The sequence below is a fragment of the Wyeomyia smithii genome, chromosome 2 (genome assembly GCF_029784165.1).
Source record: "Wyeomyia smithii strain HCP4-BCI-WySm-NY-G18 chromosome 2, ASM2978416v1, whole genome shotgun sequence".
NCBI classification, from domain to species: domain Eukaryota; kingdom Metazoa; phylum Arthropoda; class Insecta; order Diptera; family Culicidae; genus Wyeomyia; species Wyeomyia smithii.
The window spans coordinates 78330445-78354127 of NC_073695.1; the positions used below are offsets into that span (position 1 = coordinate 78330445).

Sequence of the window (23683 nt, forward strand, 5' to 3'; positions counted from 1 at the left end):
AAGAGATAGAAACATGGTGTCTTTGGTAAAGTTTCTTGTTTGAAGAGAACCTAAAACTTTGTCGAAGACACCTTGCGTCTATCTCATTCTGAATAAAATGTAAATTTTTTATTTCACTCATAGGTGGATTGATCACCTATCTTTCTACATTAAAAGATGCATTGTTGAATATCCTGAAACTTCACCGAACATATCTTATGGCTTTAATTAACATTTGAATCACTATTTAGGAAATTATACGCACAAACGGCGGAATAAAATACTCCGCAATGAAGATATTGAGCTTTAGTGGCATTTTTGACAAAATGCATAATTTTCCATCACATGTAAAAACGCCAATATCTCAGCCCCCCGATAAGATATCAAGAATCTTTTTTCATGTAAATTTTCGTCCTGAATCCCGCTTCGCAGTAAAAATTTCAGTTCTTGATCAAAAAAATTTTTTAAATGTGTTTTCAAGGGTTTTATCTAAAAATTATGAGAAAAATTCACTTTTTTGTGATGTTCAATGGGCTCTACGAGTCAAATAATTGAATGCGATGCTGAACCAAACCATGCAAAATATTTAAAAACAACCCTGCAAAAATAAAAAAATATTTGGAAAAAATTAGGAATCGAACAGATTTGAAAAAAGTGCAGAAGAGTGGTTTTGTAGCTTGAAAAAGACATTTTTTCATAAATCACGTTTGGGCAATTCAATTTAGGGCTGAGCACCTTGACTTTTTCAACATCGATTTTTTTTGGGACAGCCTAATGTACAGTATATTATAATAAAGTTGAACCATTTGAAAGATAAGTTTTGCGCAATATATACAACATTCAACATTCTGAGAGAGGCAAAATGAAAATCTAAACATCGAGAGCTTCAAGAAAATCGTCGATTTTCAAATGTTTTTTTTTCTCCTATAGAGTAATATTGTAAGATATTTCAAATGCTTAAAACTGAGTCAGTTCTTTCAGTAATTGATTGGATAATTTATTACGCGTCCATCAAAATGGGTAAAATTATGATGTGCGCAAAATGTAGAACCTTGAAGGCAGAATTCAACCAATCAGAGCTAAACGAATTTTTGAAGCCGGGATGATATCCACAGGTCGCAAAATGATTCGCGACATCAATTTGAATTCCAAGAGGGGGACATCCGGTTCAGCATAAAATGCTCGAATGCCACTCCATATGGGAATTTCTGAAATCGAATTGATGCCCAGAGATCAGAATTTAAAATGCCATTTTGAAACACAAGAAGGCGACTTCCGTTTTTCGGAAAACATCCAAAAATTGCCAAATACCACCCAATACGGATAATTTTCGAAATCAGAATGATACCACGACCAAACCACTCAAAAGGGGTATTTCTAGATTTGAAATGATGTCCAAAGACAGGAGAACAACACTAGACGCCATTTTTAAATCCAAAATGAAAATTATCGGTTTCTGGTAAACACCCTGAAATGGTCAAATACTACCCAATTTGGGTATTATCGTAATACGGATGATGCATAAAAGAGCAAAACCTTTGTACTACATTCCGATTCGGAACTCGACCTTCTGTTTATTATACACAAACTTAGTAGCCAACTGTTAGATGTACAGGACAACTGAGGAGCTAGCACTACGATCCTACTGACACTAACGAGAGACTGTTACTGAGCAGAAACTCGAACCTATCGCTTCCATAGGTATTCATCAATGTTAAAGAGATTTTTTTCTTCTGAATTAGAGTGTTGCAAATAAATAATCAAAGTACAGACCCCGTTCGATTTTGGCAACACGCCAAAAATTTTTATGTTGTCAAAATCGAACCATGCCAAAAAATGAACGGTTCTCTTTTCATGACTTTTTCTTTTTATTTTTTAGGTGGCCTATGACGACCGTATCAGTAGATATGGGCACCAATGAATTAGTTTTAGTTTCAAGTCGTTAGAGGTGTCACTAGATTAATTTAAGCTCAATAATTTGGGAGTATCCGGAACTCAACGGGGACAAGTCAGCATGTGGCATATGACGACCTAGATACTTGATATAAACACTCGAGTAATTAGAGACATAGTACGGTTATTAGTACTGAGAATCAAAATACCTTTCTGTTGGAGAATGTTGAGTCTAAATTAAAACAAGTAAACTAAAAAATATGAATAAACATATTCGCTCGTTTTTGCAGCCTCCCGGTGTCGGTTAGGATAAAATCTACACCAGTTGGGTTGGTTGTGAGTAGGGTTTGCAATCCCGGGAACGATTTCCCGGGAAAAAGCTTTTCCCGGGATTCCCGGATTCCGGGAACAAAAATATTAATTCCCGGGATCCCGGGATTCCCGATTTCCGCGAAAAATTTTGTATGATTCACTATAGTTTCTTATGCAATATCGCAATAAAATTAAATACGTCAAATTGGTGTGACCTGAAATAAATCATTTTATAAAACTTAAAGTCAGTATAGTATTTCAACGTAAAAATCATCTTCGCATGTTAATTAGTAAGCCTTCAAAGGCTCTAAGACTGACTTATTTTGACTCGTATTGAACTGATTATTTAGTATTCTATCGTTTCCTTCCGGTTTGTCTCGGTCACAGAAAACCACCGAATGGCGAAATAACGAAATAACGTACCATGGAACGGGGTGAATTGATAAATTTTTATAACAATTTCCAATTAACTAGCTTCATGTACATTTTTCCCGAAATAGTATAATTTTAAAACAAGTACTGGTATGTGCTCCAGTGAACCTCTATGGCTATTGGTGAAATTTCTATCGTCTACTTCATGAAATAAATTCGATAATTCTATAAGGTACTATGAGGTAAATTGGGGTGAAATTGATCACCATTGAAATCCATACATTCTTTTGGCAATGTGCTTTTTCTTCGATATGCTAAAGATAAATGATGATTTCTGTACTGAAAAATATCATTTACAGCTAGTTTGGAAACGAAAATAACGATATTTCAGGTTAAAATTTGTTTATTTTGGTTCACGTGCTGCTTTTTGCTAATTTTGCTCTTATTTGATCGTCGTTAGACCGATTTCAATTCGGTATGTTGCAAAAGCTCAAAAACTAGCTCTGAAATTGAAATCTTCGTGGTTTCCTGCGAATTCATCAGTATTTTTTTAGTGGTATGAATGATCATTGTTACAAATTACATTTTATGAGCTTTTATCACTATTCACTTCTCCAAATTTGACGTAATTAACTCTCAATTAAGATTACTTTAAGTAAATTCAATACTTTTTTTTTGTTATTTGGGTTTTGACTGCGTTAGAAGAATTTTTCGAAGATATGAAAAATTGCACCGGGCATACAAGAGTTAACTTTGACAGGTATGTGAATCATGCAAAAGTTGCGTTTAAGGACACGTTAACATTGCTTAGAGTTGTAAGAGCAATATCTTTTGATTAAAATTTTTTATCACGAATTTCCAGGTGATCAATTTCACCCCATTCCACGGTAGTTAATTAACCAAAATTCTTCCTCGAAATCTTACGTTCTAATCAATATTGATATAAACTCCAAAATGGTTTGAAATGTTGTTCTGTCAATCAAAACTAGATTTAAAACGCAGTTTTTTTAAAAAAAATCACAATTCTATAGCAAATATATTTAAATGAAAAAAAAAAAAATAGCGAATAGGTGTGCCACCGCTCAAGTAAACAGAAAGTATTTACTGTAGTGTAAAAAACATTTTGCTAAAAAAGTCCGTACCGAATATAGCAAATATATTCCACGTTCAATGCCTGCCTATCACTTAGTTTTCTCTTCAACAAACTGAAAGAATTGGACACCAGTTTTCAATTAAGTGTAGCAAAAGCTGTAATCGGTGATTTGAAAGTATTCTAGAAATCGAACATCAGTGGTGATTCAGCAGACTTGAGCAAAGTTTTACAGAAGGAAATAAAAGCGATGAAGCGATTGTTTGACGACATGAAGCCCTTTAATTTTCCTCTTCTGCGAAAATATGCTACAAAAAACGATCACGAATTTTTTATGTTAACTTGAATATGTTTTGTATTTCATTTGTTTTTCATGCGAATTGAGAATGAAATTTAAACAATTTTTTGTTACCTTTTACTGATCAACTTCAGTAAAAATCTCATTTTGCTAAAAAATTTGTCTGTTCCCGGTTTCCGGGAATTCCCGGGAAATGCGATTTTTTATTCCCGTTTCCCGGGAAATCGATTTCCGGGAATATTGCAAACCCTAGTTGTAAATGGTTCACGCAACCCCACAACCATCGACACCTATGTCGGCGTTGGGATTCGAACCCTGGAGGAGACAAGCGCGGTTGGCGGACACGTTACCAACTACTAACGACTTGTTTTGCATGGAAAATAAAAGGTAATAAATTATTTACTATTTAATGCGCCAAATTGCGAGAATAAATCATTAATTTCCAATATTGATTAATGAAAAATAAGACTCAGAGAAGGGTATAAAAGTTGCATTGAAGACGGTGAATTACTTTTTAATATAAAATGATAGGTTGTGAGATCAACTCTATTCATAGGTTCATGTCATATTTCAAAAACTGTCACCAACCAAGTCCAGCCAACCGACAAAAGTCGTCATAATTTGTACTTGATCACTTGTAACAACAAGTGAAGAAAGAAGCGGGGTATTCTTTGAATCAGCTATTTCCCTAAACCTATATATAAATAAAAGCTAAAAAACCTGTCCCCGTAGTGCTTTATGCAAACTGAAGCGATTACTCATCGACGTCGTACCACCGGCGGTACTTTCATGTTTCACTAGGTGTACAAAGTCAGGTCTTACAGCATACGGTCATGGTGGTAAGTCCCAAAGAAAATTTTATGATTGACTTTACAAAAATATGAATGCCTGAAAATGACTTTACAACATATGAATGCCTTCCCCAACATGGCACGGGCTATCTTTACCATATACTTCGGCGACTAACTCCACAGCAGCAACCAACTGACTGTTGATTGTAAGAAAACAATAACAATAAAAATAGTGCGCTGAAAATGAACATGTTGGTGTTCATGCACACACGCGCAGCCAAGCTTACCGCGGAAAACCCCAAACAAAAGTGAAAACCTGGATGTGACTAGTTGATTTGAACTGCTGTATGACAGTAGTATAACTTCCGAAGCGGAAAGGGTTTATTAAATTTTCTGCATAGGACGGTTTTATGATATTTCGCACAGCAAAAAATCATCATTGCAATAAGATCAAAAACAAAACCCAAAACTGTAATACACAATATTTAAATTTTAAATTCCTTTATTGATGATTTTCACTGAAAGCCACATTTGTGTTCACCACACCACCCGCATGGAATGAACACAAAACTATAGTGGAGGAAATTACGTGCTGTTGCTTCTATACGGCTTCAAAATACACACATAAACAAGCAACATTGATAATTTGAACCTGCGAGAGTAGCAAAACATGAATTGTAGGCCGATTCAAAAAAAAAAAAAACAGCTGAACACAAAAAGTTGAAAATATTTCAAGAAGATGGTTTAGTAAAGTGCAGAATCAGTTGTTACTAATTAAAAGGCAAGCTATGAAGTATAGTACATTTTTGAAAAATCTGATAAATCATTCCAAAAAGCTCCAACGAAACGAAATAAAAATTCAAAAATGAAACATAAATTCAAGATTTTTACCAAACTTCGGCGAACCATTGTAAGCAGTCTAACAGGTTTCTGCTATATTCACCCCTACACTAAACCGACCGCCTATAGTATGCTGTAGTAGTAATTCATGCAATCAAAACGCTCGCGATCATTAGGTGCGTTCGTGCATTCGCAGTTTACTGATGTGTGCTATATTATGGAGTTCCCAGTTTAATTGAAGATTCATCATATACAACAATCATCTGAGGTGACCTGAAAAGTGATTAAGTTTTGTCGCTCAATATTAATTAGTAAATTGCCGACTTCGAAGAAGCACGAAGAAACCGGTTCAGAGGAATTTGTCATCAACCCGCGTTGAAGTGATGTAATGTTGAGTTGAGACTTGAGAACTTGTTCCCCGTTCGAAAACAAATAAAACAGTGGTCAATCAATGTCAAACATGTCCACTACAACAGATACTGATAACAAACATGTTGAAATTAACATCGATAATCCTGAGGAGACCCCGAGAGATCCAATCATTCCGATTGTTCCGGATGCGATAAACCAACCTAAAGATGACGGTCGACCGCCAAGGGGGAAAGCCGACAGCAGAGGTCGACAACTGAATCCCGATTCAACGGGAGGAGGAAGCCGCAGCAGATCTGGCAGCGTAAGTTTCCCTTCTAGTGCATTACTGAAAGCAACCAATCGTCACGCGATTGTCATGACAAGTTATGCCGCGGTATAGGTGCACATGTCTGCGAAACGAAATGCAATTTTTTAGAACGGGCAGAGCAATTCTGCGAACCGAAACCGAAAAATGCAACGACCTGTGAATAATTATTTGTAAGCGGGTTCGGCACGGTATGTTAATAAGCATGAGAATCGATGTTTTTAAAATATGGGTCTATAATTGCGGGCAAACGACATGTTTTTAGGTACAATAGTCTGAATTATTTAGCTGTTGGAGCAGTTTCTGAAGCTCATGAAGAGAGCGAGTATTTCAGGTATGACGAAATTGATTTGTGGAAGTACATTTCTCAAACAATAGGTAAACCGACAGAGAGCAAATGCTTAGAAAATCATTGCATCTCAATTTTCATCCGCTTTTTCAGTGGTAGGAAGGTTAACTTTGCAAAACTTTCTCAAAACTTAGATTCAAACCTTCTCGGTTGCTATTGCAAACCCAATCGAATCGACAAAAGAGTAAACGTAAACACACATAACGTGGTAAACCTCAATTTTTGGCTGTTGCAGCTCTATCTGCAGTAGAAAGTTTCGATTCAATGGCAAGAGTCAAAAATCATTGCCAACGCAAAATACACATGCACGCGTTAAAGTAAATCTACACGCGAGGAACTGCTAACTCATACCGCCAAAGCTACCAACCGTACTGAAGATGATGATTTAATATTCAGTGCCCAAACGATGGTGGACCAAAAATAGGTTCCAGATAATGATGCTGCAGGCAAAGGCAAATGATTATAAGGTGTCGACACAACAGCACCAACTTGGGATTGACCTTGAAATATACAATTGGATATCGGATTTATTTTTTACAAAATAACCGAGGCAACATGTCTAATACAAATAACGAATTTCGGTAATGACGAATCGTTTACTGGATGATGTTGGATAGTTATTAAACTAGTCCAGTCCGCTTCAAAAATTACGATAGAAATATTTGTCGTCGGAATATGTGAAAGTAAACATTCACCGCAGTTTGTCTGCTAGTTTCATGTATGCTGTGAGAATAGCATTATCTTGTAAAAACGCGTTTTTCGAAGAAAAACAACTGATTCAGTTATAATGTCATCACGAAAAGTTCTTGGTTGTTTGGCAGGTAAATAATTGATACTTGCCAGATTTATTACGTTTCCTGAACTTTTCAGGTCTTTTGATTTTCGTTTCAAAAAAAGTAGGAAGGTAGTATCCAAGACACGACCGCATAGTTGACGTAGGACTACAATAGTTTCATATATCCTTTTGAGGCTCTGTTTGATTTGAGCTCGTTTTACTTTTGGCACCGTTCGATTTTGGCACACATGTGCCGAAAACGAGCGATTATGTTTAATCACATTTTTTTAGTTTTTTTTTATTCTTTTAACCATGTAAAAAAATTAATTGAAAAATACAAATACAAATGTGGGAACTCTAATATCAAGATGAAATGAATTCGGTTTATCTCTATACCGCCACTGCGGGATGCAACAAGAATTGTCACATTGAATTCATTCATTATTTACAGGATATCACAGCAGGTACACAGCACAGCAGTAGGTATCTACTCATGAAGTCTGTGCCAGGCGTGCTCGCATGTGATTGGTATATTGTTCGTGAAAATTCGACCTCGAAACTTTTATGAAATTTTCACTGTTCAACAATGAAACGATAATGATAACTGAGGAATCACAAAATTTTTCATCATTTTATCAATCCAACGACATATTGATTATTGAAATCCATCATTTGGTTACATCAGTATTACCGTTTGAAATCTTTCATTCCAACGTTACACCTTGGCTTTAGTTTCTGTAGAATGTATCTCAATATAGTGCGGTTGGACGTAGTCCTACGTCAAAAAAACCTAAATCAATCCACCTAGCGGTCAGACCCAGCCTTTCTCATTCAAACTTTTATTTGTTTAAATAGATTCACATGAATGCTTCAATCCAATGAATGCATATTCACTCTTTAGGTTCCGTAAACTGGAGTGACTTTGATCACCGGGGTGACTTTGATCACTGTACCCCTTTTTCAAAAATGTGGTAAAAAAGCGCTCGTAGTGCTTGGGATTTGTCGTAATCTACACTGATTGTGTGGATAAAAGTATTTACTGTAGTGTAAAAAACATTTTGCTAAAAAAGTCCGTACCGAATATAGCAAATATATTCCACGTCCAATGCCTGCCTATCACTTAGTTTTATCTTCAACAAACTGAAAGAATTGGACACCAGTTTTCAATTAAGTGTAGCAAAAGCTGTAATCGGTGATTTGAAAGTATTCTAGAAATCGAACATCAGTGGTGATTCAGCAGACTTGAGCAAAGTTTTACAGAAGGAAATAAAAGCGATGAAGCGATTGTTTGACGACATGAAGCCCTTTAATTTTCCTCTTCTGCGAAAATATGCTACAAAAAACGATCACGAATTTTTTATGTTAACTTGAATATGTTTTGTATTTCATTTGTTTTTCATGCGAATTGAGAATGAAATTTAAACAATTTTTTGTTACCTTTTACTGATCAACTTCAATAAAAATCTCATTTTGCTGAAAAATTTGTCTGTTCCCGGTTTCCGGGAATTCCCGGGAAATGCGATTTTGTATTCTCGTTTCCCGGGAAATCGATTTCCGGGAATATTGCAAACCCTAGTTGTTAATGGATCACGCAACCCCACAACCATCGACACCTATGTCGGCGTTGGGATTCGAACCCTGGAGGAGACAAGCGCGGTTGGCGGACACGTTACCAACTACTAACGACTTGTTTTGCATGGAAAATAAAAGGAAATAAATTATTTACTATTTAATGCGCCAAATTGCGAGAATAAATCATTAATTTCCAATAATGATTAATGAAAAATAAGACTCAGAGAAGGGTATAAAAGTTGCATTGAAGACGGTGAATTACTTTTTAATATAAAATGATAGGTTGTGAGATCAACTCTATTCATAGGTTCATGGCATATTTCAAAAACTGTCACCAACCAAGTCCAGCCAACCGACAAAAGTCGTCATAATTTGTACTTGATCACTTGTAACAACAAGTGAAGAAAGAAGCGGGGTATTCTTTGAATCAGCTATTTCCCTAAACCTATATATAAATAAAAGCTAAAAAACCTGTCCCCGTAGTGCTTTATGCAAACTGAAGCGATTACTCATCAATCGACGTCGTACCACCGGCGGTACTTTCATGTTTCACTAGGTGTACAAAGTCAGGTCTTACAGCATACGGTCATGGTGGTAAGTCCCAAAGAAAATTTTATGATTGACTTTACAAAAATATGAATGCCTGAAAATGACTTTACAACATATGAATGCCTTCCCCAACATGGCACGGGCTATCTTTACCATATACTTCGGCGACTAACTCCACAGCAGCAACCAACTGACTGTTGATTGTAAGAAAACAATAACAATAAAAATAGTGCGCTGAAAATGAACATGTTGGTGTTCATGCACACACGCGCAGCCAAGCTTACCGCGGAAAACCCCAAACAAAAATGAAAACCTGGATGTGACTAGTTGATTTGAACTGCTGTATGACAGTAGTATAACTTCCGAAGCGGAAAGGGTTTATTAAATTTTCTGCATTGGACGGTTTTATAATATTTCGCACAGCAAAAAATCATCATTGCAATAAGATCAAAAACAAAACCCAAAACTGTAATACACAATATTTAAATTTTAAATTCCTTTATTGATGATTTTCACTGAAAGCCACATTTGTGTTCACCACACCACCCGCATGGAATGAACACAAAACTATAGTGGAGGAAATTACGTGCTGTTGCTTCTATACGGCTTCAAAATACACACATAAACAAGCAACATTGATAATTTGAACCTGCGAGAGTAGCAAAACATGAATTGTAGGCCGATTCAAAAAAAAAAAAACAACAGCTGAACACAAAAAGTTGAAAATATTTCAAGAAGATGGTTTAGTAAAGTGCAGAATCAGTTGTTACTAATTAAAAGGCAAGCTATGAAGTATATTACATTTTTGAAAAATCTGATAAATCATTCCAAAAAGCTCCAACGAAACGAAATAAAAATTCAAAAATGAAACATAAATTCAAGATTTTTACCAAACTTCGGCGAACCATTGTAAGCAGTCTAACAGGTTTCTGCTATATTCACCCCTACACTAAACCGACCGCCTATAGTATGCTGTAGTAGTAATTCATGCAATCAAGACATCTGCACAGAATATAATAAACAGGAGAGTTTGTAGCGTCAGCGATTTTATTTGTATTTTGATCATTGCTTTGAACGGAAGCAACGCGTAGATCAACGCTCGCGATCATTAGGTGCGTTCGTGCATTCGCAGTTTACTGATGTGTGCAATATTATGGAGTTCCCAGTTTAATTGAAGATTCATCATATACAACAATCATCTGAGGTGACCTGAAAAGTGATTAAGTTTTGTCGCTCAATATTAATTAGTAAATTGCCGACTTCGAAGAAGCACGAAGAAACCGGTTCAGAGGAATTTGTCATCAACCCGCGTTGAAGTGATGTAATGTTGAGTTGAGACTTGAGAACTTGTTTCCCGTTCGAAAACAAATAAAACAGTAGTCAATCAATGTCAAACATGTCCACTACAACAGATACTGATAACAAACATGTTGAAATTAACATCGATAATCCTGAGGAGACCCCGAGAGATCCAATCATTCCGATTGTTCCGGATGCGATAAACCAACCTAAAGATGACGGTCGACCGCCAAGGGAGAAAGCCGACAGCAGAGGTCGACAACTGAATCCCGATTCAACGGGAGGAGGAAGCCGCAGCAGATCTGGCAGCGTAAGTTTCCCTTCTAGTGCATTACTGAAAGCAACCAATCGTCACGCGATTGTCATGACAAGTTATGCCGCGATATAGGTGCACATGTCTGCGAAACGAAATGCAATTTTTTAGAACGGGCAGAGCAATTCTGCGAACCGAAACCGAAAAATGCAACGACCTGTGAATAATTATTTGTAAGCGGGTTCGGCACGGTATGTTAATAAGCATGAGAATCGATGTTTTTAAAATATGGGTCTATAATTGCGGGCAAACGACATGTTTTTAGGTACAATAGTCTGAATTAGTTAGCTGTTGGAGCAGTTTCTGAAGCTCATGAAGAGAGCGAGTATTTCAGGTATGACGAAATTGATTTGTGGAAACTACATTTCTCAAACAATAGGTAAACCGACAGAGAGAAAATGCTTAGAAAATCATTGCATCTCAATTTTCATCCGCTATTTCAGTGGTAGGAAGGTTAACTTTGCAAAACTTTCTCAAAACTTAGATTCAAACCTTCTCGGTTGCTATTGCAAACCCAATCGAATCGACAAAAGAGTAAACGTAAACACACATAACGCGGTAAACCTCAATTTTTGGCTGTTGCAGCTCTATCTGCAGTAGAAAGTTTCGATTCAATGGCAAGAGTCAAAAATCATTGCCAACGCAAAATACACATGCACGCGTTAAAGTAAATCTACACGCGAGGAACTGCTAACTCATACCGCCAAAGCTACCAACCGTACTGAAGATGATGATTTAATATTCAGTGCCCAAACGATGGTGGACCAAAAATAGGTTCCAGATAATGATGCTGCAGGCAAAGGCAAATGATTATAAGGTGTCGACACAACAGCACCAACTTGGGATTGACCTTGAAATATACAATTGGATATCGGATTTATTCTTTACAAAATAACCGAGGCAACATGTCTAATACAAATAACGAATTTCGGTAATGACGAATCGTTTACTGGATGATGTTGGATAGTTATTAAACTAGTCCAGTCCGCTTCAAAAATTACGATAGAAATATTTGTCGTCGGAATATGTGAAAGTAAACATTCACCGCAGTTTGTCCGCTAGTTTCATGTATGCTGTGAGAATAGCATTATCTTGTAAAAATGCGTTTTTCGAAGGAAAACAACTGATTCAGTTATAAAGTCACCACGAAAAGTTCTTGGTTGTTTAGCAGATAAATAATTGATACTTGCAAGATTTATTACGTTTCCTGAACTTTTCAGGTCTTTTGATTTTCATTTCAAAAAAAGTAGGAAGGTAGTATCCAAGACACGACCGCATAGTTGACGTAGGACTACAATAGTTTCATATATCCTTTTGAGGCTCTGTTTGATTTGAGCTCGTTTTACTTTTGGCACCGTTCGATTTTGGCACACATGTGCCGAAAACGAGCGATTATGTTTGATCACATTTTTTTAGTTTTTTTTTATTCTTTTAACCATGTAAAAAAATTAATTGAAAAATACAAATACAAATGTGGGAACTCTAATATCAAGATGAAATGAATTCGGTTTATCTTTATACCGCCACTGCGGGATGCAACAAGAATTGTCACATTGAATTCATTCATTATTTACAGGATATCACAGCAGGTACACAGCACAGCAGTTGGAATCTACTCATGAAGTCTGTGCCAGGCGTGCTCGCATGTGATTGGTACATTGTTCGTGAAAATTCGACCTCGAAACTTTTATGAAATTTTCACTGTTCAACAATGAAACGATAATGATAACTGAGGAATCACAAAATTGTTCATCATTTTATCAATCCAACGACATATTGATTATTGAAATCCATCATTTGGTTACATCAGTATTACCGTTTGAAATCTTTCATTCCAACGTTACACCTTGGCTTTAGTTTCTGTAGAATGTATCTCAATATAGTGCGGTTGGACGTAGTCCTACGTCAAAAAAACCTAAATCAATCCACCTAGCGGTCAGACCCAGCCTTTCTCATTCAAACTTTTATTTGTTTAAATAGATTTACATGAATGCTTTAATCCAATGAATGCATATTCACTCTTTAGGTTCCGTAAACTGGGTGACTTTGATCACCGGGGTGACTTTGATCACTGTACCCCTTTTTTGAAAATGTGGTAAAAAAGCGCTCGTAGTGCTTGGGATTTGTCGTAATCTACACTGATTGTGTGGATATATGTCTGCACTGCCACTACTCATGAATTACCTGCTATTTTAACAGTGTTTTAAATTATAAAATATTAATTGAAAATAAAGTGTATTTTTGGCGATTTTTGTTGCATACAAACAATCGGTTCAAGCAGATTCAAAACAACAAGTTGCAATACGTAAAGTTTTTTTATTTTGTTCCCAGATTAGTACTTAAGATGAACAAATATTATAACAATGCATTTCATCGTTATTTTTGCAAGTTTTTCCTCGAAGGCAATGTTGAGTCCCAATAATCTCCACAGCGTATTACATATTTCTTCTTAACAAAAACCCAAGACGTGAAGTAACATGCAAATTTGGACAATTGCATAAGTCATATTTCACGTGGACTGGTTTTTGATGATTTTAGACCACCTTCCCTCTCAGTGGATAATCATTCATATATATACTAAAAATTTTGTATGAATCTTGGACATTCGCCAACATAAACTGTTCACGTAGAATGTGAATGGCCCCCAAATTGCTTTCCATATTTATGAACTCGTTTAAGTCGTTTTAGGCTGTTTAATTTAGTGAAAGTAGCAAAGCGTTACTCCAAATTCATCGAATTAATGAAGTGATCAAAGTCACCCCGGAATGATAATTGGTGTAAAATTTTTAGAGCATAATCAAAAAACTGCAAAAATGTTGCTAAACTTTTGAAGTAGTGACTGAATCTTTTTCAATGCATGCCAGTACTTATTTTAAAAATGTCGAATAATATTGTTTTCAGTATATTCTGAAAATAATTGAGATACAATCAAAAAAGTGATCAAAGTCACCCCAGTTTACGGTTCTAAAATATTGATGTTGTAATCTATACATATAAAAATGCAGTCCTATCTGTCTATATACCTGTCTGATCCATATAGGCTCGAAAACTACCAAACCGATCGACGTTAAAAATTGTATGCAGGGGTTTTTGATGCCGATAAAGGTTCCTATGATAGTTTGAGACCCCTCCCTCTTTTGGAAGAGAGGGGTCCCATACAAATGAAACATAAATTTCTGCACAGCTCAAGAACAAACCAAGCAAATGGAACCGAATTTGGCATGTGGATGTTTTAAGGGGTAACAAATATGTCCATACAAATGAAACACAAATTTCTGCACATCTCGAAAACTAATCAACTAAATGGTACCAAATTTGGCAGTTAAATGTTTTTAGTGGTAACAAATATGTATGTTCCATAATCGACCTCAGGCAACATTTTGGATTGTAAGATGGCAACTTCCGGTTTCTGGAAAACGGCCCGAATTGAACGATACCCATTGAATATGAGTATCTCCGGAACCAGAAAGATGGACAGAAGCTAAAAATTTATCACAGACACAATCTTGGATTTTAAGATGGTGACTTCCGGTGTCTGGCAAACAGCCGGGAATGACCAAATACCATTCAATATGAATGTTTTCGGAACTAAAATTACGCCCAGATGACAGAAATTGATTTCACATACAATTTTAAAGTCCAAAATGACGACTTTCGGTTTCTGAAAAACAGCCCAAAGTGAACAAATACCACCCAATAAGAGTATCTCCGGAGCCAGAATGTTGCAAGATACTTAAAATTGACCTCAGACACTATTATTAATTGTAGGAAGGCAACTTCTGGTTTCTGGAAAAAGCCAAAAATGGCCGATTTCCGTCTAACATGAGTATCTCCGGATCTAGAATGATACACAGCAACTGAAATCGACCACAAACCACATTTTAGATTCTCGGTTGGCGACTTACGGTTCCTGGGAAACAGCCGAAAATGATCGAAAAACACCTAATATGGGTGTTTCTTCAACCAAAATGACACTCAGAGGCCAGAAATTATCTTAAATACCATTTTGAAATCCAAGATGGCGACTATCGGTTTGTTAAAAACAGCCTAAAACAAACAAATACTATCCAATATGAGTATCTCTGGAACCAGAATGATGCAAGGAGCTAACAACTCCAACTTCTAGGAAACAGTCGAAAATGACCGAATAATACTCAATATGGATATTTCCGTAATCGAGAAGATGCATAGAAACCAAACAATGACCCTGGACACCATTTTGAATTTAAGGAGGACCACTTTTAGTTTCTGGAAAACAACCAAAATAATTGAATACCTCCCAATATGGGTATTTCCGGTGTCAGATTAATGCCAGAAAATCTGCTGAAAATGACCGAATACCACCCAATATGAATATATTCAGAATTGGGGCGATGTACAGAAGCCAAAAGTCAAGGATGTTGTCATTTCGATAAAACCAATCATTTTAATCGATTTGTTATTTGACTTTGATCATATCCTATGGCCGATTCGTCGTGCATTTGCAGATTTCAAACACATCGCAAGGGATCAATGCATTCGTAACGTTCAAATAGTACGATACCACATTTAAATTATGTTGAGGCGACATATATCGATCAAAGCAGGTATAGTTTTCAATAGTCTTTGAATTTCTTTTTTTTTCCATAACTTTTGAGCCACTTTTCAAATTGTTTTGATGTTTGTTATTTGAAGCTTGAGAGATGATTCGTTCGTATGACACTAGTTATGTTCACATAAGTCATGTAATCTTTGAGATAATAGACTTTCGTTAAATTATAAACAATTTAATGCATAACTGTTGCTTAAGTTCAATTATAATCAAATGGAATGTGAATGTATAGGGCAGCCAAAATTTGAAACCACGTGTTGAATCATAATTTATCAGTTAACCCTTAACAAGCCCGCTCATCTGATAATAATATTGATCAAATCGGTTGTGTAGTTTCTGAGATAATGAAGATTGGTGATTTTCACAATTCACAGACATACAGAATACAGACGAAGTTACAGTTCGATTACAGTAAAATTCAATAGGGTGTTATGAGGCAGCTAGACCTTTCATTTGACACTAATTTTGTGGAAATCGGGTCAGCCATCTCTGAGAAAAGTGAGTGAGTCCAAGTAGTCTAGGAGTAGTAGGAATATGTTCCTTTTCATAGCTGGATTTCACATTTTTATACATAACAGGCAAAGTAATAATCCGATTGCAAAACAAATCAATAGGGTTTTATGGGGCAACTAGGCCTTCCATTTGACACTGATTTTATGAAAATCGGTCCAGCCATCTATGAGAAACATGAGTGAGATGAAACAGTCTCCAGAACACGTTTCTTTTCATAACTTTTGAACAAGTTCAATCTTCATAAAATTCAAAAGTTAAGGGTTTTCTGGATAGCCCGTTCATTTGAAACCAATTTTGTTCAAATCGGTCGTGTAGTTTGCGAGATAATGATGTTTCATGATTTTTACATTTAGATACATAACCTCTAAACTATAAATCCGATTACAATAAAATTGAATAGGGTCTTATGGGACAACAAGACCTTGCATTAGCAATTAATTTCATGAGAATCAGTCCAGCCATCTCTGAGAAAAATGAGGGAGAATAAAAATCGGCACATACACACACATACAGAAAATGCTCAGCTCGTCGAGCTGAGTCGAGTGATATATGCCATTCGGCCCTTTGGAGCACTTTTATACTTTCGGTTTTGCAAGTGATTGCTATACCTCCTCTAGGAGAATGTCTGGGTAAGGTTGGGTAATGTCCACGGTCCATACAATTTTTTTAGAATTTATATGGGCAGTTGTCCACGGAGGGGAGGGGGGAGTCGAAATCGTTAAAAATCTGTCCACGTGGTATGTGGATGGCCCCTTAAAAATATATAATTAGTTGTGAAAATGAAATAATAAATCTGATAGTATGCTGACGAAAACGGGTTGAAAGCTCAGAACATATGCAAGTTCGACATCGTAGCGCTGCAGGAGTTGTATTGGAAAGATTCTATGAAACGTATGTTCCGGGATAGTCATACAAGCTACCAGAGCTGCAGCAACTACTTTTATCGTGATGGGTATAATGCAGAAGTGGGGGATTCGGTTGCGGCCGATCACTCGCCGAATGTGCCGGATGATGATGAAAGGCCGGTTCAGCATGCACAGCCCTCACCTCAGAAGCATTAAAGATGATAAGGTTGCATTCTACGCATGTTAGCTCCCGTGCACTTTTCGTGTTTCTGATGGGTCCTATAACAACTGTGTAACTTTTCAGATCGATCGGTGGAACTATATTTTTGTGCCCGATTTTTAAAGTTTTCATACGATTTTATGTGGGAAAATCCACTTTTTCAAAGTTTATTCTCTAGAGATGTCCAGTTGGCTTCTAAATATATCGATACATGATTGTTATTGTTAAATATGGTTTATTTGACACGGCACGATACAATTTTATGTTTAACTGAGCCAAGTACACTTTTTATTAATTCTAGATTAGCGGGAAAAGGAGGGAGGCACTTTTTTTAATTCTCAGGGCCGACTACGAGCTAGTGGGGGATTAAGGTGAAAGGAGGGGAGATACAATTCTTGCCTAAAACTAACTAGGATGTACGATCTATTTGTGTTTCGACTGGTGTTCTTTTTGTTTTTCAAACATAAATGTAGGCTCTTCGTGTTCGTGTCTCCAGTGTCGTATGCGGGTATTATGACAAATAGACAAAAGAATATTAAATTTTAATGTCAGTCTTTTTCAAATAACAGTACAGTTGTGTCATGTACTGAAGATCACCGCTCCCCAGAATGTCTCTAACGGGAACGTTCGGTTGTTTTCCTCGGGCCCGAAGGGAATCTATAAGCTCGGACCTAACATCACAGAATGCGGCACACGACCAAACAACATGCTCGATGTCATGGTAGCCATCGCCACAAACGCAGTGATTACTGTCTACAAGCCCTATAAAAAAGAGGTGCGTGTTTAAAGCGGGTATTACACGAAGCAAATATTTGCTATTTTTGGTACGGATTTTATTTTGTGCAAATAAAATTCGTACCAAAAATAGCAAATGTTTGCTTCGTCTAATACCTGCTTAACGTGTAATGATTGGACATAAGTCTGGACATCACGCGAATGAAGTCCCGACCTACATCCAACCCCTTGAACCATGCTTTCGTCGATACCTTAGGAAAAATGGAATGTAGCCACCGTCCCAGTTCATCTGAGTTCCATGATGATTGCCAACTGTTGAGTGTTCTCTTACGCAAAATGCTATAAAATTCATCATAAGCAATTGGTCTTACATAAATATCGCCATCAATGGCACCCACCTTAGCTAAAGAGTCAGCCTTTTCATTGCCCGGAATGGAACAATGATAAGGTACCCACGCTAAGGTAACCTGATAATTTTTATCTGTTAAAGCACTAAAAAACCGCCGTATTTTCCCCAGGAAATACGGGGAGTGCTTTACCGACTTCATCGATCGCAGGGCCTCAATGGCACTGAGACTATCTGTGAAGATGAAGTAGTTGTCTATGGGCAGGGTTTCGATGACTCCAAGAGAGTACTGAATAGCAGCGAGTTCTGCGACGTACACGGAAGCAGGAGCATCGAGTTTGTAGGAGGCGGTAAAATTTTCGTGGAAAACACCGAAGCCAGTGGACTCATCTAGATTAGATCCGTCAGTATAAAACATTTTATCACAACTCACATGTTTAAACTTATTTGAAAAAATCTTAGGGATCTCTTGTGGACGCAATTGATCCGGGATACCAATAATGTCTTCTTTCATGGTGGTGTCGAAGAATATAGCATTGTTAGAAGTATCTAAAGGTGCGACATTGAAGGGAACGTATGAAGAAGGAATAATATCTTGAGCCATGTAGTCAAAATATAAAGTCATAAATCTGGTTTGGGATTGAAAGTCGACCAACCTCTCGAAATTTTCAATTACTAATGTGTTCATGACCGTACATCGAATTAGCAACCGGTAAGAGAGATTCCAAATCGATACATGATATTTGTAGGAAATTTTCATGGAAAAAACTCTTCTGGAGATCGAAAGGCGCTACGATACCTGTAGAAAAATTTATTCGTCCCAAACTGATTGAATGTCTGACGAACTGCTCACTGTTGAATTTCTCTATCAATTCTCATCACATGGTTGAATTTGCAACAGCAGCAAACTGCAGCAGTGTTGCTGGAAAAGTTCAATGGTGAGCCGTTCGTCATAAATTCAATCAGTTTGAAGGACATAACTTTTTTTATAGGCATCGTAGCGCCGTGAACAACACTCGGTGCCGGCACCCGCCACGGTATAATCTCGTGCGAGGCAAATGGACGACACTAAAAACTATGTGCATTCGCTCGAAGCATCGCTGCCGGGAGAGGGCGAGTTGGTTGTAAATCCTCTCGAGGACTGTTGAAGCATCAACAGCGTAGCGGAGAACCTCCTGGGGCATGCGGAGTGCAACCGACGGAATGCGTGGTTCGATGATGAGTGTCGAAAGGTATTGGCTGCGCGGGTACTAATGTTACAGCGATTTAATCGTCAGAACATGGGGCACGACTCCGTCTTCTGCTGCTTCGACTTCGCTCTTCTCGTTGCATGCGGTCACCTCACGATCGTTCATCAGAATACTTCCTTATCTAAGTGCATTGCGGCTGGCGACACAAAGCCTGTGCGGGATGCGGTGAGTTTCTGGTATAACTTTTGCGTCTCATGAGAATGATTCAGCTGTTCTAGTTCCGTGAACTACTCCTCTTCCTGGCGGGACTTTTTCTCCAAAAAAAGTTAGTTTTGCTGTTTTCTGTCATGTCTAGACGAAGTTAAGCAAGCCTTCAAACGGTTGAAGAACAACAAATCGGCCGGCAAAGATGGTGTCGGAACGAAGCTTTTCAAGATAGGCTCAGATGGGTTTGCAGAGATCCTGCATCGACTGATTGTTAAGATTTGGGATGCCAAACAGCTGCCGGAGGAATGAGAGGATGGGGTTATAAGTCATATCTACAAAAAGACGACAAACTGGACTGTGAGAACTATGATGCGATCACCATCCTGAATGCCGTCTACAAAGTGCTTCCCCAAGTCATCTTCCAACGTCTTTTGCCACAAGTAAATGAAGTCGTTGAATGTTATCAAACTGGTTTCGTAGAAGGTCGGCCAACAACGGACTAGATCTTCACATGGCGACAGATCCTCAAAAAGTGCCGTGAACTGCATATGACACAATTGGTCGGAAAACACTATGCACGTGAACCGCTTTCTTGGGAAGCAAGCCAGACTGATTAAGACTACGATGGATAGAAACCAGTGCTATGTAAGGATTTCGAGTCGATTATCCGGCTCATTCGCATCTTGCAGGAGACTTCGAAAAGTGATGGTCTTTCTTGCAAGGTGCGCAAGAAGGTATTAGGGGACGAGCGGGGCACGATTTTCAACCATTCCAGTCAAGTTATCTGCTTTGCCGATGGATGTGTAGAGGTAGTCAAGGAATTTGTCTACCTCGGCTGACTGGTAATGGATATGGTATCAGCCATGAGATGCGGAGGCGTATTATCTACGAAAGTCGTGCCTGTCATGGGCTTCACAAGCATCTGCGATCAAACAGACTTAGCCCTCGTACAAAGTGTGTCCTGTACAAAGCGCTTTGAAGATTGATTGTGCTCTACGGGAACGAGGAGTGGACACTGCTAGAGAAGGACTCAGAGTTTTCGAACGACGGGTGCTAAAAAACATTTTCGGCAGCGTGCAGAAGGACGCTGTATGAGTGAATCACGGGTTCGATCAATTCACTGGCGAACCCAGTATCTTGTCGAAGCCGAACGGGTACGCTTGTTGTAGAAATGCCGGATAACTACTCTGCAAAACTGGCGTTCGCTGGAAATCTGGTTAGTACACGACGAAGAGGAACGCAGCGAGCAAGACCAAGTGGCACAACACTTGGGAAGCATTTGATGCCCGCGGTATGGGAGAAACGTGGTCAGGAACCGAGTGTATTGGAAAACTTTTGTTCATCAGGCTATATCTTTATGATGTTACACTAAATAAAGTGAAATATGATTACCACAATCAGCGTACAAAAGCATAAATTTTGAAATCTACATCAAAAAAGTCGAACGAAGGCATGAAGATTGTGTTTTTACTGGTAAAAATTGCTGAAACTGCATTATTCAGAAACAGAACTTGTCATTTATCAGATATCGAAACATACAACCGAAAGCAAATTGCTAAGTGTTACTGTGGGTGGATTTACGCCTACGTTTTCAATAAATGAAGAAAATAAGTGCGCCGTATCAGAAAACATATCAGGCAAATAGGTGCTACTCTTGTGTTTGGAAATTTTATTATGCGATAATCATGCCAAAACAACTAATGTGCTAATTGTTACGCATATTGGAGACACTTATATATACATTTATGTATCGGAGATTACTTTGTTGAAAAGGTTAAACAACCTTACAGACTCTACTGTCTTTCCTGTTATGTCATCGCCAACAGACGCAATGAAACAGACCGGTCATGATCGCGCATTGCTGTTTTGACGCACTTTCATAAGTCTATTGAGAAGTAAGTGTAACACCATTAGCTATAAGCATAGAAATGAGCAGTTCTTTTGAAATTACAAGAAAAACAAAATGAATTAAAATTTTCTATGTGAAAGTTGCGAAGCGAGAAATTCCTTTTGATATGAAAAAAGCTTGTTCGATTAATATGGTTTGTTAGACACAACTTTACAACATCACGACACGCTTCTCAAATAAAAAGTTGTAAGTTTAAATCATAGATTTATATACGCAGTTGTCCTTTATACATTCTAACCAAAAATAGCATTTCAAACAATCACTTCGTATTGCGGGGTAAAGTTTAATTAAATTGGAAACGACAATAACTAAAGGAATACGTAACCAGAACCACAGAACAGTATGTTTGCTCCTAACACCCCGTTTACGTGTTCCTTTAATCATTATTATAGTGTGATGATCTTATGTCACTATCTAAATAGGTAACTACAAGTTGGAAACAAATTAAAAAAAAAATTAAAAAACCGTCATTCAACATGGAAATAGGCAGTCACAAAATTAATGCATAATCCTAAGCAACAGTTGACTAGTTCAGTTGATGTTTTTTAAATCAATATAATTGACGAGAAAGATACATTGTGTATTGATTTTATAGAACACTAACTATCCAACCCAACCACGATCATACATGTTTTATTACAAAAAAACAACACAAAAAAAACTTTTATCATCACATACGATCCAACGTACTCCGGTAGAGCCATTGTTATGTTGTCCAACAATTCCCACATAATAATCGATCGTTTTTATTGCCCTTCCAGAGATCACCCAACCGTCGGGTTCGACGTGATGCGGATTCCGCACGGAACGATGCGATTCCTCTGCTGCCTCTTGATGAGGGGCGTTTGCCACGACAACAGCCGCCACTGGCTGGCCCCGAAATAGATGACGATGGACCGGACGATGACCGGCGCACTTTCAGACGAAACGGACCGAACAGCAGTCGGGGGATTGATGATGGTTTCCTGGAACTGGACGGTGAAGGCAGACAAACCGCAGTGGTGCCTGGTCGCAGAGATATTAATCCGCAACCCTTTCCATTTCCACCGGGATATGGACCCGATGGACAGGTGAAATGAAACAATAATATTAATGAAACATATTCTTATCATTCGATTTGTTTTAGGTTATCACAACAACAACCGGTACCCGGGTTATTCCGGACGTAAACGTGTATCAGCAGAAGAAAAATCTCGCCCAGGGAATGATGGATTTGGCACTACTCTCGGCTAATGCCAACCAGTTGCGATACGTGCTGGAGTCGTACTCCCGTCATCCCTTCTTTTACTTCAGTCTTGTATCCATTTCCACTAGCATAATCTGTCAAGTGGCCGTCGGAATTGGGCTCATTTGGAATAGTCGATGTAATATTTACAATGAGGATCAATTCTGCAAAGCAGATCGAATTAATAACATGGTGACGATTGGAATATTTCTCATAACGCTGGTAAATGTGCTTATTTCGGCTTTTGGCGTTGCTGAACCACCCAAAACAGTGTAAGAATCTCAGTCAAATATTGTGGCAGTATCATCAATTGTACGGAAAGTATTTCACTTAGGACATTGCATTTACCAGGCACTTTTTTACTTCACTTGATTTTAATACCCAGTTTAAGCTAATTATCATGCAATAAAGTACTATTATTAAATCGATGTATTAAACATTATCGTTTTCGCGCTACTTGATGACACATGCGCAGACTTTTAGCTAACCAGATTCACAAATTAGAAATTCCTCTTCCCCTCCAATCGCTTCTCCCGTCAAACCCTAATCAGTCTGCCAGCGGATTAGTGACGAATTTGTGTTTACCTTTGGTTAACAATCCTTGTCCCATATCAATGCACAACCGGTCAAGCGTACCTACGTAGAGATTAACAGGTTGATAACAGACACAACGGAAAGACCAAAAATTAGCGTAACTAAAAAATCAAGCAGCGTTCGTCAGTATTAATCAAAAATTCGTTCGTCATACAACCTGGTGATCGGAGGAAAAATCGATAAGGTATTCGATTTCCTTC

General features: G+C 37.7%; 1 protein-coding gene across 1 annotated transcript; it reads left to right on the top strand.

Moving 5' to 3' along the window:
- Window positions 1–10341: 10341 nt before the first annotated feature.
- Window positions 10342–23326, top strand: LOC129724909 (ninjurin-A-like). Its single transcript, XM_055680188.1, has 3 exons — window positions 10342–11105; window positions 22426–22734; window positions 22791–23326. Exons 1-3 carry the CDS (start codon window positions 10884–10886, stop codon window positions 23163–23165), a joined length of 906 nt encoding a protein of 301 aa, XP_055536163.1. The 5' UTR covers window positions 10342–10883; the 3' UTR covers window positions 23166–23326.
- The last annotated feature ends 357 nt before the right edge of the window (window positions 23327–23683 follow it).

Bases quoted from the DNA above. Each gene is read 5' to 3' on its own strand.
- LOC129724909 (XM_055680188.1), top strand. From the start codon at position 10,884: ATGTCAAACATGTCCACTACAACAGATACTGATAACAAACATGTTGAA. The intron at 11,106-22,425 runs GTAAGTTTCCCT...TTGCCCTTCCAG, and splicing joins GCCGCAGCAGATCTGGCAGC to AGATCACCCAACCGTCGGGT. The intron at 22,735-22,790 runs GTGAAATGAAAC...GATTTGTTTTAG, and splicing joins GATATGGACCCGATGGACAG to GTTATCACAACAACAACCGG.